We start from the raw sequence: 18,241 nt of genomic DNA, 5'->3' as shown, positions 1-18,241 counted from the left end.
AAAAAATAATGTAAGATGGATTGAATGTGTTGGTTTTTGTGATAAAGGAAAATGATTAATTTAATTATATTTAGTATTGATGAGTTTTTGAATGGACAATGAATTGAAAAAATGAGTATTTGTTTCGTGTGAATGCACCTCTATCATCTCCCATGCTTATGCTTTTTCTTCAACACACACACACACACACACACACACACACTACAAATACATCTCTATTCAGGGTCACAGGGTAATTATGAAGATTATAAACAGATAATACGATTAATAGTTGACCACACACTTCCTTTGTTTTCATTTTCAGGTACATTATCAACTTAGCTGCGTCAAGTGTGGTGTGCATGGAGAGAGTTGAGCTCAAATTAATCTCAACCTCCTCGACTCGACTCGACTCGACTCGCAGCTTAATAACATGCCATTCATAATACATTGACCTATTGAGTAATTCGTAAACACAACTTGCTAAATACAAGATGGACTTGCAATTTCACTTTTAACTTTACCTAGTCATATCCACAACTGTTCATGGAAATGCGAGAATTTTCATAATTTCGAATATTTTTTCAATGGACAACCACCCTCAAAAGCATGGTCCAGCACATCCTCCATTCGCTTTGCAAGTAATATCTATTTCAAAATAAAAATTTTACTATTAAGATCAATTATCAATGATAAAATTTTACTATTCCAACTAGACCTTACTCTTGACTTTGACCTCATAATATGTTAAGTCTTCCAGATAAGTGAAGTCTAAAAAGGAATAAGAAATCAACAAACAAGATGGGCATCAAATTTACCTCTAGACCCGATAGCACAGCTGCTGGCACCTCCGCTAAGTCTTTCAAGTTCCTCTCTGGAAGAATAACTCTCTTAATTCCGTACCGATGGGCTGCTAGAACCTGCATACATTTCCGTACAGAAACCAGATACTTAACGTCGTAGCAATCAGTTGAAGAAAAATGCAAAGTTGGCAATGTTCTGGCGGAACAATTTATCCTAAAGAAGTTACATTAAAAATTGTTATGAAGTCACTGATGTGCTTACTGCAATATGCAATCCATTCTCATTACCTATATAAGGAACAAGGTAGAAAAGAAAATGATCGGAACGGGGAAAGTGATAACCATCATGAGAGTGAAAAGAGCAATGGATGAGTGTGGAATAATTATCCTTCATTGTTCATTTCTCAGTCGTTCAACATAATTATGACAATTTAACTTCATCGCCTTTTTACCCCCTCACCCCAGGTTGAATAGATTAAGAAATATGCTCCCATGCTCTATTTCCATGTTGGGCAGGAACGAAGAATCAAGATTCATAAAGATCTCAAATATACCCAGGTCAATGTGAAGATGCTCTTTATAGATGTGCTTTATCTGGCGTATTGTATTTGTATATGCTATGTTCCACCAACATAAAAACTACCTAGCTGAAATGGATAAAGGTTCGTTACTGCCCCAAGTCATTCAGATTATGAAAACTTGAGTACTCATTCATTGCCATTATGACAATAATTGAGTCCGATATGGCTACCGTAGATAATATTATTATGCAAAAAATTCCACAAGAAGAACTAGGAAACAGCTGTATCAGAAAGTAGCAAAAATACCTTATCCTTGACACCACCAACAGGTAAGACTAAACCCCTCAAAGTCATCTCCCCAGTCATTGCTGTATCAGCCCTGACTCTTCTATGACTGAAGAGTGAAACCAGTGATGTAACAAGAGTTACACCAGCTGATGGGCCATCCTTTGGTACAGCCCCAGCAGGAAAGTGTATATGAATATCTCTACCTTCAAGGATATTGCTTTCTTCAGCGTTAACCAATTTAAGCTCCGTTGCTCTTGCTCTAACCTATATATGATGAGAGAATAGAGATGCACAATTATTGCCAAACAAGACTTCACCTAAAGAATGCAACATTATTTCCTCAGAAAATGAAATTGTACACTGCATTAACTACACATTGTCATTTAGTTATAATCAAATCCAAGGGTAATGCATTTTCATTCTACAATAGAAATTCTCTACAACTATAATCATAGACAAGTGCTTGTTTATTGTGCCACTTCTAGCTTCAACAGACACTATTATTTTTTAGATTATTGGCATCGGTGTTCATGATCGTACATAAAAGTTTGACCATCAACAAACTTCTGAATTTGGCCATTTGAGAACTTTGTACTGGTTCTGAAGATTGAATAGGCACGAATAATACCAGAGTTCTTTGGTTGATGTTATAAATATTGCAGGTAGATACCAGGGAAAGTCATTACCATTTAAAATAAATATTCTCAGGGAAGATAAGAATACTTTCACAGGTTCTCAATATTGCATGTGCAATTGGAGAAAGTGGAGATGATTACCCATGTCATTGCAATTTGTGCTGATTCCTTAATAACATCCCCAAGTTGGCCAGTGAGATGCAAATCACCTTTTCCAACCATTGCAGTAGCCTCAACAAACTGAACCTCTCCTCCAAAGGCTGTCCATACTAGTCCCACAGATACTCCAGGAGTTGCAACTCTGTCAGCAGTTTCTCTATCATCGTACCTTGGGGGCTTTATTAATAAAGAATCACATCACTTCTTTAGTATAGTATATTAGAAAGAAAAGAAAAGAAAAGACAAGACAAAATAATGCGAATGAAACCAATCTGAGCCAACAACATTTGACTAATTTTCAAATTTACTAACTTGTACTTATGATTCTGAGAAGATATTACTACTTACTCCAAGAACTTTCTCTAACATAGCTTCATCGACAATGAAGGGTGAGGTCACCCTGAATGTATTTGATATTTCATGCTTGTTTACACCCATTGGAATCACTTCCATTTCCACTTCAGCCTCACCAGCAAGTCTACCATCTAGCAATGGAGAAGCTAGTCGCTGGACATCTTTGCTAAGTGGCACCGAATGATCTTGTTCAGCGACTCTGACAGCTGCGGCACGTGCTAAAGCAGCCAAGTTCCTCTCTAGATTACGCACACCAGCTTCTCTTGTATATCTCTGAATAACAAGTTGTACCATAGCCTACAATAAAACCAAGAAAGCCAATACAACTTAGGATCCATGAGATTCTGGGTGACATTTTATTAATAGGCAAGAGATGGCTAAGAACTTGAGCATACCAAATATAGCCTGGCAAAACCACCATCTAAAACAACATGATACCGATGCCTATAGCTAGTAGCATTTTGTGTACTTATGAAAAGTAATTGCATAAATATCCATACCTCTGGGAATTGAAGGAAATCAAAACTCAAGCCGTGCTGATCAAGAACTCGTGGAACTAAATGCTGCATTGCAATCCTAAGTTTCTCTTCAGGCGTATATCCTGGCAGCTCAATGACTTCCATCCTGTCTAGAAGTGGTGGAGGAATAGGTTGTATTCTATTTGCAGTGGCCACAAAAACTACCTTCGACAGGTCAAACGGTACATGCAAATAGCTAAAAACATTGATCAAGGATAACCATTGTAGCTAAAATTCTAAGAAAATAAGCATATATACATATTTTTAACCATGTGTTCACGCATGTCAAGAGCCAATTGAAGAGAGCATATTTTGCATCGCTCTGAGGAGACCAAAGACCTAACACATGGCAAAGATTTGTTGGAATAAAAAAGTGAACTTGATTTTTATAATTAAAAGGTGGAGATATTTTGTAATTGAAATATCTAGATGAATAGAATATAAAACAAAAATAGAGAATTCTTGACGATGTTGTGATATAGAATGATAAAATCACATATTTGCTTAAATCACATTTATGAGAAAGTAAATGCAGGTGCTTATTGGCTCTACATTGTCAAAGCTAATCATTGACAGTGACAGGATACTGATCATTAAAAGTTTTGTTCTGTTCAGAATCAAGCACTTCAAGTAACGCCGAAGCTGGATCGCCTCGAACATCAGAACCTGTTTTGTCAATCTCATCCAGCAACATAACTGGATTGCACACGCCTACCCTCTAGAAAATTCAAAAGAACTCTTCAATTCACTTGTATGAAAAACATAAAATATAATCCAAATATAATTCATGAAAGTCTCAAACTACATACTTTAATGTGTAACTGGGTAGGAAAAATATTTTCAATTTTAAAGAGAGTATTGAAAGTCCAACCATATGTATATTATGTAAGAAAACATATAATTAAACGAATTCAATATATTCAAGCAACTAAATTGAGGATTCATGTCAAACCAGACTATAGATTCATAATATGGGCAATGATTCATTATATGAGGAATGGCAAAAACAAGCAAAGTGTCAACTGAGTTTCTAGTTCTCTATTATAGAGAAGCACACAGAGTGGTGTAATAGTGCATAAGCACATTAATGGAGGGCCGGAAACATGTAAGTATTGATATCATGGTCATGCACAACATGACTCTAATCCAAAGCATCAAGCAACAATTTTGATATTTGACAAAAACCAAAATGTCAATGAGGACACATCCTTGGTTATGAGATGAGAAATGTCACGTCACGAGAATATGGATTGTGATAAAATTATCATAAAATTCGCCTCAGTTGCTTTTCTTTTCTCCCAATCTTAGGGTCAGTTTGTTTCCTAGTTTTGTCAAGAAAAAAGTCCTTATAAGCTCAAAACATAGTTATAACATGTACACACTATCTTATCTTCTCATATCAAATCAAGCAAACCAACTGAGCCCTTAATGTTCTACTATTATTCAATAATTTCTTAATTAAACTTCTCATATTTCACTTTGCTTTTTTTGTTCTATCTGTTATTCAATAGTTATAGGCATCTTACCCCCAATGAAGAAATGAACTTTTTAAGAAAAACATATGCAAATGAATCGACCACCGTGATGAGATTTTGAGACATCACCACGCACCTTTAGTCCATCAATAAGACGCCCAGGCATGCTCCCTATATATGTACGCCTATGCCCTCTAATGTCAGCCTCGTCTTTTACACCACCAAGGGATATGCGGACAAATTTTCTGCCCAAAGCTGCCGCAATCGATGAAGCTAAAGATGTCTTTCCAACACCTGGTGGACCAACAAAACACAGTACTGGACCTCTTGCATCCGGTTTGAGCTGCACGAGATATTTGGAGAATGATCATTTTGAATAAAATATTCCTATGAAATATCAAAATTGCGCTATTTGGGACCAACCTTGCGAACAGCTAAATATTCAATTATCCGCTGCTTCACTTTCTCTAAACCATAGTGTTCAATGTCAAGACACTCCTTTGCAACCTTTAAGTCCAATTCCCGCTCTTCACTGGCTTTCTGCCAAGGTAGGTCTGCAAGAAGTTCCAGGTATACGCGGGAGCTATTATACCCAGGTTGTTGAGGCTGCATTTTTTTCAGTCTCCTGATATAAGAATATAATTTGGAATTCAAATGTCAATCTTTCTAAAAATTCAAAACAATGCACATCGTGAGATAAATCTCCAGTTTATTAAATGATGACCATCGTGACAAAACATAAACACAACATAATAATATCAGGGCTGCTATTCACTTATGGCCAGAGTTTTGCCCGTATATTGACATTTTGGCCTACTCTTGATAAAATTACAAAAATGGCCTGGCCTTTCAAATGTCATGCCAAAATGTCACTATACAGGCAATGATGCCATTTTCACTTTTCTTTTTTTCAATTGATTCCAGAAAAATCATGTGAAACCATATGTTATATGGCTCGGAATTAGCCTACGCCATAGAAAGAGAAACTGGCTATTACACAATTATAGACAATAAAGCTCCATAGTTAACTGTTGGTTCATAAGTGAGTATTTACACATAGTAATATTATGAGTAAAGCAAATCACAGTCAAAGTTAAAAAGCTGAACTAGAATCAGAAAAAAATATGCCAGGTATACTAACTACATAGGCCATCTATGATCTATAATATCACACATAAAGTTAGGCCCCACTAGCCCAAACACAATATAAGGCAATAGTTTGAGAAAGGGAGTTCATCTCGGACAGCTGTTGGGTGTGAAAGATTCAAATATTCACTTTCAAGGGACTCAACAATATTGTTACAAAACCTCAAGATCCACGAAAAGTGGAGAAGTCATGCACACAAAGATAAGTCACGATCTTATAAGCATATACACAATAGATATCTCCTCAGTTGTATACCTTAGTTCTCTCTGAGCATGTTTCCAGATATTAACAGGCATCGAAGCATCTTGCATCTTCCTCTCTAGAACAGCCACATCATCCTCCTCATCGTCATTATCGCCAAGTTCTTCCTTAATAGCCCGCATCTGGTACATGTTCCAGAAAGCATTAAGGCATATACACACCATCAGAATCTACAACCCGACATATAAGGCGGTGAAAAACCAAAAACAACTTACCCTAAAATCCAGAAAACAAATAAGTGGATTATCGTCCCGCATAAATCATCTATCCCATCTTCAGTTTAAATGTCAATTGAAGTAACATCAAATGTGATTGTGAACCCATTTTAGTTACAGGTGGCAAACTAGTATTTCAAATAAGTAATATACCACTTTTAAACTGCATAAAGTTTTTCATGCTGCTGGAAGTTACAGTATATGTAGTCCTTAAACTCTTATCCAAGTTATATACCACTTATAAACTCATATCGCTACAGAAGCGGATCTTCCAAAAATCTCAAAGTCATCAAGAAAGGCATCATTCACATTTTCACAAGAATCCTTCTTCCACACAAACCACCCATTTCTCGGCAATATTTCTTTAGTCCAAAACACAAAGTATTTTCATAAGGCCAAGTACATTTTTTCCGTAAGTCAATTTCAAGGCAATCTACTTAAGGTGATCGAACCTGCTGACGGAGGAGAAATTCTTTCTGTGACTTTGACAATTGTCCCTCAACCTTTTGTGTAATCTTCTCAGCTACACGAATCGACTGCATATAACAAGCCAAAAAAAAGTGGCTCATGTTTACAGGCTCCTCACATTCTTAAATAACCCATTAGCTGAATCTAGATACCTGCAAATGCCTATCAACCAATTCTGTTGCTTTGGAAAGCCTCACTTTCACATCAACAGAGTCTAGCATAGATAGCTGCTCTTCAAAGCTAATTTCAAAACTTGCTACAAAAATATCAGCCAGTTTGTGCACAGGAACTGTCTCTAGTAGAACTTTAGTCCTACCTCCTGTTTTTTGTTTCTATATGTAGAAATTATTCAAATTAGAGAAAATGAGGAGAGTCATTGAAATGTATGTCTCATTACAGGTAGTTCATAATTTGTTAGGAATCAAGGTGTAAATTCAAACTCAAAATAATACCTGCTCAAGCACTGAAATAAGCTCCATAGCTGTTGCCTTAAATTGTCTGGACAATGCTATGAAATCTGGCTCTTGTTCTATTTGATCCATCTCTAGTAATAATGTAATATGATAAGGAGATTTTGAATCAGCATCTTTACACAGATAAATCTCTATCAATGATGTCTACTTTTTAACAGATGACATGAAATTTAAGATGGACTTTCGTGGATGACATATGTAGTAAACGAGAAAATAGCTTTTTAACTACAAGATTGTGTATCACGCATAATTCTTTGAATGTATTATTACAACTTCTCTTCGCAAACGCCATATTAATGGGTTGACTCATTCATTACTAGATTAGCATTCAGAAATTTCAGTCATTAATCCTTTATGTATCCTCATTGGTTTTTAAACAAAAGTTAGTTGGGTTCTGTGTGAAATGTTTGAGGAATGATTTTCTTGATTCCCTCTCCTATGCAACTAATCCAATTATGTAATCTTAGAGGTTGAATAGACAAGCAATATATCCACCGATTACTGAAATAGTGTTGGGGATCAGACCCTGTAACTAATGCAAGCTGGGATCGTGCAAGTCATGGAATTCAGTCGTTGGGAACACAGATTACTCAGGAAGTTCCATAAAGGAAGAACATACCTACTATACCCACTAGTTAGATTAGAGGAGTTCAATCAGTGGTAGGGGAAGAACATCAGGGGCATTAGTTCAACATTAAATAAAAGTCACCTAACGCTACAAGACAGTGGTGCCTGGGGCTGATAAAACAACAATTAAGAGGGATGGTCTCATTACTCATTTCAGCACATTTAAACGAGCATAATGTAGCATAGTTAATCAGATGATATTTACAAGTTATTTCCCCTCTCTGCCTGCAGTTAAAAGAGAAATGAGGTCCCTGAGCTCTTCTGGGAAAGCACAATACATTTATACAGGATGCTCCACTTGCGGACATATTAACCTAAGACACATCAAAATGCAGTTAAAATAACTCATACAACTTTGTTTCTTCTATGTCCATTTCAATTAGACACTACCAATTTGCTGTTTTTAATGTTCAATAACACAAAACTCAGGAGGCCAGGGATGTTGTTGTGTGGTTTTTAGCTTTACCTTGAGGATTAAACACTCCTATATGCTGGCCACACTCATCATGTATATAGTTAGAATACAAATATTCGTGTTAGCAAACATCGGTGCCTTTGAGTTACGCCTACCAAGTTTAGTCATATCCAGGGAAGTGATCTTGGCAGTGTAATATGTTCCTCTTGTGCTCAGCTCCTGAACACTGAATCTACACAACCCTTCAAGAACAACAATGTAGGTGACTCTTCCACTTGGTTTCTCTACTCCTCTTGACAGATGTAAAGCTCGAGCAGCAACTCCGCTGGAGATATTAAAAAAAAGATATACCACTGACCAACAAAATTGCAGTAGTTTCAAATTGCAACAAACTTAGCTTCAGCAATATCGATATACCTGTTATGCCAGTGAATAACTTCTTGGTTATTCTTAGCTCCGTGCTTGTGGGACTCAGATATTTCGTCGTGGGTTTTCGAGCTTCGTTCTCCTAAATTAGTTCCTATACCTGAAAATATAGTTCCACAGTCACTCTTATATCAATTCATGAAAATCATAATACTGCTATAGTGCTATTACTGCCACTAAGATTATTTCGTAAGCCCGTATTCATCACGTTTCAATATTTCAATCAACCCAATCGGGAATGAACTCGATTACAGATGAAATTTTTATCTGCTAGACCAGGTACACAAATCATTCTCTCTCTCAAATGACACGTAGATAATCTAAGTAAACAAAAACACACGCAAGCGGAATTGAACTCGGAAAGCACGGTAATCACCTGGAGACGACAGGGAGCCGGCGGTTGAAGACTCTGCCGCAGCATCACGAACCGGCAGGATTCCGATCAGTCCTTTCTCCTCCCTCTGCCACAATTCCTGTTCCACCAACTTCACACTAGCACCACAACCACCCACGGGACATAAATTTCTCCACCAAATTCCGGGAAAAAAAGGCATAAACAGCTCATCAAACATAAATTCGAGATAAGTACCTGCTGGATGAAGTGCATCGAATTCGAATAATCGCACCAGGTAGCAGCACTTTGTTCCGGAACGGAAGTATAGCGAGCCGGCCGGGCAGCTCCACCGATTCCGCCATATCACAGCTATCAACCGTAAATTAAAATGAATAATTTAATCAGGAACAATTTGTTGGACAAGTGTGTATATACTGTGATTCGAGGATGGAAATTGGAAAGGGGAGAAAACGAAAATATCTGAAAACGAAGATAGAGAAGACAAATTGGTGAAGCTGGATTTATGAGGTTGGGGAAAATTGATCATTTACAAAAGTCGAAACATAACTAATATATATACAGATTTATAATCATTTCTTTCCCTCTATCTGTCCCCTTTCTCTCACATCGTGGACAACGTTTTATTTTAGGGCAATTCAATTGTCTACATTTGTCCCATACCGACTTCCAAAAATAGTTTGGGTTGGTCTAATAATAGAATAGTTAAGCTTAAATCCTAGGGATGTTCGATTTACAAGATTGTTTCTCGGGATTATATATATAGTATGTTTTGGATCATGAGATTCAATCTCAAACTCAATCCTAAATGGATAATCATTGAATAATTAGTCAAGTTAACCACCTCCAACTAAAATAATCTCATGATTTAGTCATAGATTATATCTTGGTACTGTTTTATTTAGAAAACCAAAAACCACTTAATAGTTCGGATTGAGTTCAATGTGTTGTGGTCTTTAAATTTATGTTCATTTACCATAAAAAAAAATAGTTGGAGTACTAATTCATCTCTCCTGTCATTCTTTCGATCCACTCGGAGTAAAAATTAACATCTTTAGATGATATTCAAAATAAGTCATTTCACTAATTGAGTTACTTTCCCATTTCATTTAATTTCTTTTCATTTTAATTTCTTATTTTAATGAATTAGTCACTTGTAGTTGAACAATCGTAAAAGGAGTATCAAGCACTGACAATAGAACTGATGGAATATTTCATGTTCTTTAACTTTATGGCACTGGCAAAATTTTGTAATTTTGAATTATTATCTTTTTTTACGAAGATATTGGTCGAAAATATCATACTCCAATACATTTTAGCCAAAATCTGATATCTTCAATATCATGATTCATGAGAATATGATTGTATTACTCCTATTAGATAAGGGTATGTTGTGTATGAGTGAGAGTTGAGAGAGAAGTAGATAAGATGAGAGGTCCACATGTTAAATTAAGCCCCAAAAATGCAAATGGCATACAAATTGAGAGGCACTTGGAACTCACATCAACCTATCCTATTCGTACGGACAATGTTACTTGTTGCTTATCACTTGGCCCCATCTACAACTTGATCAATGTATGTGGATAACGTCAGTGTTCACTTTATCACCTTGCTTTTTCTTTTCTTTTTGTTAAGTTAGGATGTGCATGTCCAAGAACGAAACTCATTTGTATAAGACGTATACTACACTTTAATATGTTTTGATGTTTGTCTACATGAAGCACTTTTAGAGTTGTAAATGAACCAAGCTTAGCCATCCCCTGAGTTATTTCAAGTTTGGCTCTATCTTATAAGCTTCGAGCTCATTTAATGCAGCTCGCTAACATCATACGCTCGGTTAAAGGCACGCGCAACAAGTGGTTGTCCAGCTCAACTACGTAGACAAACAAGCATAGACTTTGGCTAGAGCCACAAATTCCAGCCCAAAGGAAGATCCTTTTTTCATGCTTATCCTAACAAACAAAATTACAAAATGTCAGATTATTCTCACCCACTCATATTCAGTGTCTTGTTTAACAAAGGCCACAAAAAGAGAGAGCCACTCATTAGTCATCACACAGATATGGCTGAGACTCAAAACACCTAAGACCATCCACTACGCGTCCCCCGCGCGGCTCATGTTCCGTCCCGGAGGGATGGTTCCGCCGCGGGACGCGTTGCAGCGTTGCGCCCGTCCCCAGCCCGTCCCGTAGCCCGTCGCTGCGGGACTCGAGACGCGACGTCCCGCCACGCGCCCGGGCGACGTGTCGAGCGCCCGAGACACGCGTGACGCCCACTCGCTGGCCCGCGAGTGGGCGTCGTCACTGATGACGCAATGCTTATTTTATTTTTAAAAAAATTCAAATTAAAAAAAAAATTCAAACAGTAATATTACCGTTTTGTTTTTTATTTTCAATTTTTTTAATTTTTTTTATTTATTTACTCTATAAATAATCCTATTTCATACTCATTTCACACACAAATACACATTTATTCATCTCAAATCATCTCTATACCCACTCCAATTTCCATCTTAAATCAACTCAAACAAATGAATTCTTTTGAGCAAATGCGTCAAATAATTGAACAATCGCTTGAAGAAGATCGACGCCGAGAGGCGGAGGAAGCCGCGCCGCCCCCACGACGCTCCCGGACGTACATCCATCGTAACCGGGAGGAAGTCACCGCAAGGTTAGTATGCGACTACTTCTGCTATAACCCGATTTGGGGAGAAACCTACTTCCGTCGCCGTTTCCGCATGAGTAAACCGCTATTTCTCCACATTGCGAATACTTTGGCGGCCCAGGAAGAGTCCGGGCAGCCTTTACCGACGAATTTCTCCGGAGGGCAAGAACGACCGATTGTCAGTTCCTCCTCGACCTGCACGAACAAGTGCACGGATTCCCCGAGATGCTTGGCAGTGTCGATTGCATGCACTGGCAATGGAAGAATTGCCCGGTGGCTTGGAGGGGGTCCTACACAAGCGGCCACAAAGGCACCCACCCAACCGTTGTACTCGAGGCCGTTGCCGACTACTGGCTTTGGATCTGGCACGCGTACTTCGGGGTCCCTGGCTCGAACAACGACATAAACGTGTTCCACCAGTCCGACCTCTTTACCGAAGTTTTGGATGGTAAAGCGCCGGCCATCAACTTCGTCGCCAACAACCGGCTGTATAAAATGGGGTACTATCTCGCCGACGACATCTACCCGAAGTGGCCGACCTTCGTGAAGACGTGCAGCAGGTCTGCGAACCCAAAGCAGGCTCTTTTTGCGCAGAAGCAGGAGGCTGCTCGCAAGGATGTGGAGAGGGCGTTCGGGGTTCTCCAAGCGCGCTTCAACATCATCAAAGCCCCGGCTCGTTTGTGGTTCATGGAGAGCATGGTCGACATCATGTATACGTGCATAATCTTGCACAACATGATTGTCCAAGACGAAGGACCCGAGGCGGGAAATTGGTTCGACCCCGAATCCCCCGGAAGCTCAACCGCAAGTAGTCCGCCGCGAAGTGGAGCGCATCCGTCAATACAAGAACGGTTGTCTATTCGGGCAAGGATACGCGACTCTAGCGCCCACGCCCAACTCCAAGAGGATCTAATTGAGCACATTTGGGAAAACTTTGGCGGAGAAAATTAAATTATGTCATTTTATTTTTTTTAGGATTTTAATTATGTCTTTTTTCTATTTTTTTTGAATTTTAATGTTGTTTTAATTTTAATGAAGTTTGTTTTTTTAATTGAATTTAGAGCATCAAATTATACAAAGTTAAATTATGTCTTTTTTTATTTATTTTGGCACGAATTTAATTATGTATTTTTTTAGGATTTTAAGTTGTAATTTTATTTTATTTAATGAAGTTTGTTTTTTTAATTGAATTTGTTGGAAAAAAAAAACTGAAATTGAATGAATAGTAATTTAAGGGACAGTTAAGTAACGGAGCGTTGCAGGTTCTGTCCCTTAGTTAAGGGATGGATGAATAAAGTATAGTGAGGCCCTCAAATAGTAATTTAAGGGACGGTGGAGGGACAACGTAGTGGATGCCCTAATTTTACTTCATCACTTTGGTTTAACCTCTTCCACATAGATTCCTCAACCAAAAATATAAATAAATATCTGGAAGCACTAATAAATATCTTTCTTGATATCATTTGCGGAAGTAAATACACTTAGAGTTAAAATATAACAAAGTTAAAGCAAAGTGATTAACAACATTTTATGTGTATGATAGTTTCAAGGGCAGAATGCATGGTAATATAACTATGCAACTTTCTTACCACATAATCAAGTCAAACAACATATTTTCAATCCTGCATCTTATGTAGGAAAATCTTGAAATTACAGTAGATTCTTTACCCTGTATGAGGTGTGAAAAGTGTAAGACCATCCGCAATGGCGGACTTCGCCGCAGAATTCCCACAGATGTGCCGGAATTCCGTGGCGGACGTTCTCCATTAGGCACGAATGGCACAGATACGGAATTGAGCTGAGGACGTCGCAGGTCCGCGGCCTTCCGCGGAATTCCGCAGGGACGTCCGCCATTGCGTCGACTCCCGCGGAATTCCACGCGGAATTCCGATTTATTTATTTATTTATTTTTGTAATGTCTCTATATACGGCTCGTTGAATTTCACTTCATTCGCACCACTTGTTTTAACAAGTTTGTCTCTCTCTAAATTTCTTTTATATAATAGTAATGGTTGGTAGTGGTAGTGGTATTGGTAGTGGCCATCACGAAGACCCTATGGCTCGGATTGGGCACATGTGCGGGAGGCCGCGGTGAGAGAGGAACAAGCGGCCTTGGCGCCGACGGTGCCTCGACCCATCCATCATCGCACTATAGTATCCCGCGACCATCTCGCGGCCCACCGTCGGTTGTACGATGACTACTTTGCGCCGGAGCCACGGTTTGGGGAAAACCTATTCAGGCAACGGTTTAGGATGCATCGGCCGCTGTTTATGCGTATCGTTGGCGCTTTAGAGCGTCGATACGGGTATTTCAGGGTGCGGGAGGATACAGCGGGTAAACCCGGCCACACGCCGATCCAGAAGTGCACTGCCGCAATCAGACAGTTGGCGTACGGAGGTGCGGCGGACATGTTCGACGAGTACCTCCACATCGGCGAGTCGACAACCCGTGATTGCCTGAAGTATTTTTGTCAGGGCGTGAGGGAGATATTCGGGGATAGGTATCTTCGGAAGCCTACCCCCGAAGATTGTCAAGCTCTGCTGGATATGCACTGGTCTCAGCACGGCTTCCCGGGGATGCTGGGCAGCATAGATTGTATGCACTGGGAATGGAAGAACTATCCCGCTGCCTGGAAAGGGATGTACACTACCGGTTTCAAGGCCAAGAATCCTACGATGATCCTTGAAGCGGTAGCTGACTACCAGTTGTGGATTTGACACGCCTATTTTGGAGTAGCCGGGGCGAACAACGACATCAACGTCCTCCAGTCGTCGCCCATTTTCAACGACCAGTGCATGGGCGTCGGTCCGACCGTCAACTTCGTCGCCAACGGCAACCAGGACGACATGGGCTATTATTTGGCGGATGGAATATACCCGATGTGGCCCGTCTTTGTGAAGACAATCAGATGCCTAACGGATGAGAAGAAGGTATACTTTGCGCAACGTCAGGAGGCAGCGCGCAAGGATGTGGAGCGGGCATTTGGTATGCTCCAAGCTCGATGGGCGGCAGTGAAAGGTTCGTCACGGCTGTGGTATGTTGACAACATCGCCGACATCATGTACGCATGTATTATCATGCACAACATGATCGTCGAAGATGAAGGCCCAGCACTGACCGATTTGGCCAATGATGATACTGACGCTGCGGGTCCAAGCCACGGCATGGCCACGAGCAATGTACGCATGGGGATACCCCATGACGACGTCAATCGAGTCTGTGCATTTGCCGACATGCGCCAAAAATAAGCCCACGTTTGACTTCAGAATGATATTATTGAAGAAGTGTGGCAGCGTATGGGTCGTCGTTGATGTAGTTTGTATTTATTGAAATGTATTTTTTTATTTGGTGAAATGTACTTTTCTTTTTTTAATGGATTTTTTCCCTATTCGCGTTGAAATTTTAATTCCATAAATTCTTTACTTCCGGAAAGTGGTTAATTTATGAATTTGTGAATTTTTTTTAGTGTGGGAATTCCGTCGGGAATTCCGCAGGGGAATTCCGTCACTGTGCAGTGGGAAGTCCGTCACTGTGCAGTGGGAAGTCCGTATGACGTGGCAGAGTAGTGGGAAGTCCTTATGATGTGACAGAGCAGTGGGAAGTCCTTATGACGTGGCAGTGGGAATTCCGCGGTGAATTCCGCACCACTGCGGATGCCCTAAAAGAAGACTTTGAAAAGGTTTGATCTTTTGCACTTTTTTCTCTTCAAACTAGAGCCCACCAAAATTGTCTTGTTAGTGTCAGCAATAGGTTATCTATCTTTATATATAAACAACAGCACCCTTCATACTTTCCATACCTCTTTTCTCAGAAAAAAATGGCTTTAACACGTCATTCTTCCACCTCATTTATCAAATCCAAAGATAACAGAAGTTCTGGAGCTTCTGATGAATTCACTAGTGCGGTTAGCTTTACTCAGATGAACAGTTATCAAGCCAGCTCCGAGCAACGCATGTAGCCCAACTTTCACCGGCAGAGGGAATCTCCTCACATTCAGAAGCAATGAATGAGCTGGTGGAGAAACTTCATGGAATGACAGCTCCTCATAGCCACAGCAATTCGAGGGTGCCTGTTTTCGTCATGCTACCGCTTGACACGGTATCTCTAGGTGGGAATCTTAACAAACCAAGAGCAATGTTAGCTAGTTTGATGGCCTTGAAAACCTCAGGAGTTGAAGGGGTCATGGTGGATGTGTGGTGGGGACTGGTGGAAAAAGATGGACCTCTGAAATACAACTCGGAAGGCTATGCTGAGCTCATGAACATGGTCAAGAAGGTCGGTTTGAAGCTTCAAGTCGTCATGTCTTTTCATCAGTGTGGAGGAAATGTTGGAGATTCTTGCACGTAAGTATCGTATTACCTCTTTCTCTCTGATCTGATCTACTTATTATGCATAAGTTTAGCAGAAGATATAAAGATGAATACTCATGATTAACACTATTATCTGGTTCTGTCGTTGCAGTATTCCTCTACCACCATGGGTACTTGAAGAGATTAGCAAAAATCCTGACCTTATCTACACGGATAAATCAGGCCGTCGCAACCCCGAGTATATATCCTTGGGTTGTGATTCAGTAGCTGTGCTTAGAGGAAGAACACCAATCCAGGTCTATTCTGATTTCATGAGGAGTTTTAGAAAGAGATTCAAGGACTACATTGGAGAAGTTGTAGTGGTAAGGCTTCCAAATCTTTTCTAGCTGTATTACCTTTTCCTCATCACTTTATACTGAATCACTCAATGATTAAGACTTCCAATGGTAGTGCAAAATGAAATAAGAGACAAGATATTGGATTGGTGTTCTTTGCACAAATAGTTCCTATGATACAACTTGATCATATTAGGCTTATGTAAATCCTTAAAATCCAATTTGTTTTGTTTAATCAGGAGGTTCAAGGGGGGATGGGGCCCTGTGGAGAGCTGAGATATCCTTCCTATCCAGAAAGCAATGGCACATGGAGATTTCCTGGAATAGGGGAATTCCAGTGCTATGACAAGGTAATTATTCCTTAACGATTATCGTAAAAAATGGATTCGTCTTCTTCGTGTGACATTACTGAATTATGTATCTAAAACAGTATATGAGAGCATCACTAGCAGCAGCAGCAGCAGAGGCAATTGGGAAAGATGAATGGGGACAACGCCGGCCTCATGATGCTGGACAATACAACCAGTTTCCTTTCCTGAAGATACCTGCTTTTTTCAGAGGGACGGTACGTGGAATAGTGAGTACGGGCAGTTTTTCATGGAGTGGTACTCCAGTAAGCTACTTGACCATGGAGAAAAGATCCTCGGAGCAGCAAATATAATATTTCAAGGCAGTGGAGCCAAACTATCCGGAAAAGTGGCCGGGATTCACTGGCATTACAAAACAAGGTCTCATGCAGCAGAGCTAACAGCAGGATACTACAATACCAGGCATAGAGATGGCTACCTACCGATAGCAAGAATGATGGCAAAACATGGTGTAGTCTTCAACTTCACTTGTATGGAGATGAGGGACGGAGAGCAGCCAAACGAGGCTAACTGCTCACCGGAAGGTCTAGTCAGGCAAGTCAAGATGGCAACTAAACTTGCAGGAACAGAGCTGGCAGGAGAGAATGCACTGGAGAGGTATGATGGAGGGGCATTTTCGCAAGTGTTGGCGACTAGCAGATCGGATTCAGGAAATGCATTGAGTGCATTTACTTATTTAAGGATGAACAAGCGGTTATTTGAAGCAGATAACTGGAGGAATATGGTTGAATTTGTCAGAAGCATGTCCGAAGGAGGTAGAACCACAAGGCTTCCGGACAGTGACAGGGTCGGGACTGACCTGTATGTGGGATTTATCAAGCAAAAAAATATGAGGAAGGAAAGTGAAGCAGCTCTTGTATAGTTGCACACATGTATATATGTATAGGTGCATAAGTAAGACATACATATATTACAAGAATATACAGATCCATGTAGATTAAGCATAAGCCAGACAATGAATATGGTTGCAGGACTATCTCGGTAGAAGATGGGAAAGAGTTATGAGGGCTCGAAGCAAGACATAACTGTTGCAAAAAGGGCTGCAGCTAAAGAAACTCCCAGAAGTGTCCAATGAGAACTGGAGAAGTTCATTTGGCTACTGCTTCTGTGCATAAAGCATTTCTATTTGTTCTTTCTGTATGCATGTGGACATTTGTTAAATGTGTACTATTTTTGGGATTATATGAATAATTGGATTATAGTGATTCTGATTGTCATGAAGAAACAAAGCTCATACCTGATCTATGACAGTTGTATGAATAATTGTTTACATGCTTTTTGTACTCTTTAAAAACCTAAAAGCACCAGCACTTGATCATTGTGATAATGGTTCCTTCAACATTACAACAGCATAGAAATAACTTCCTTTTTTAACATCATTACTAGCAACCAATGAATCAAGTTATGGAATTGCGGCAGCTTCAGAGTTTAGATATATGGAGTATAA

The 18,241-nt window shown here is 39.7% G+C and overlaps 1 protein-coding gene and 1 pseudogene across 1 annotated transcript; one reads left to right on the top strand and one right to left on the bottom strand.

The window, feature by feature from the left end:
- Positions 1 to 236: 236 nt before the first annotated feature.
- On the bottom strand, positions 237 to 9,657 carry LOC121758568 (lon protease homolog 2, peroxisomal-like). The gene is made up of 17 exons (XM_042153956.1): positions 9,354 to 9,657; positions 9,141 to 9,256; positions 8,756 to 8,864; positions 8,494 to 8,663; positions 7,276 to 7,367; positions 6,976 to 7,155; positions 6,808 to 6,891; positions 6,135 to 6,262; positions 5,156 to 5,357; positions 4,869 to 5,075; positions 3,845 to 3,975; positions 3,240 to 3,453; positions 2,734 to 3,036; positions 2,368 to 2,562; positions 1,610 to 1,855; positions 798 to 899; positions 237 to 627 (listed from the first exon to the last, which is right to left on the bottom strand). Exons 1-17 carry the CDS (start codon positions 9,458 to 9,460, stop codon positions 544 to 546), a joined length of 2,670 nt encoding a protein of 889 aa, XP_042009890.1. The 5' UTR covers positions 9,461 to 9,657; the 3' UTR covers positions 237 to 543.
- A 5,941-nt stretch (positions 9,658 to 15,598) lies between these two features.
- LOC121757571 lies at positions 15,599 to 17,999 on the top strand (annotated as a pseudogene).
- The last annotated feature ends 242 nt before the right edge of the window (positions 18,000 to 18,241 follow it).

Source organism: Salvia splendens, chromosome 12, assembly GCF_004379255.2.
Source record: "Salvia splendens isolate huo1 chromosome 12, SspV2, whole genome shotgun sequence".
Taxonomy (NCBI): Eukaryota; Viridiplantae; Streptophyta; class Magnoliopsida; order Lamiales; family Lamiaceae; genus Salvia; species Salvia splendens.
This window is presented reverse-complemented; position numbering and strand designations above follow the sequence as displayed.

Coding starts and splice junctions, on each gene's coding strand:
- LOC121758568 (XM_042153956.1), bottom strand. CDS start 9,460: ATGGCGGAATCGGTGGAGCTGCCCGGCCGGCTCGCTATACTTCCGTTC. Junction 6,263..6,807: donor AATTTCTCCTCCGTCAGCAG/GTTCGATCACCT, acceptor AACATGTACCAG/ATGCGGGCTATTAAGGAAGA. Junction 5,358..6,134: donor CATGCTCAGAGAGAACTAAG/GTATACAACTGA, acceptor TTCTTATATCAG/GAGACTGAAAAAAATGCAGC.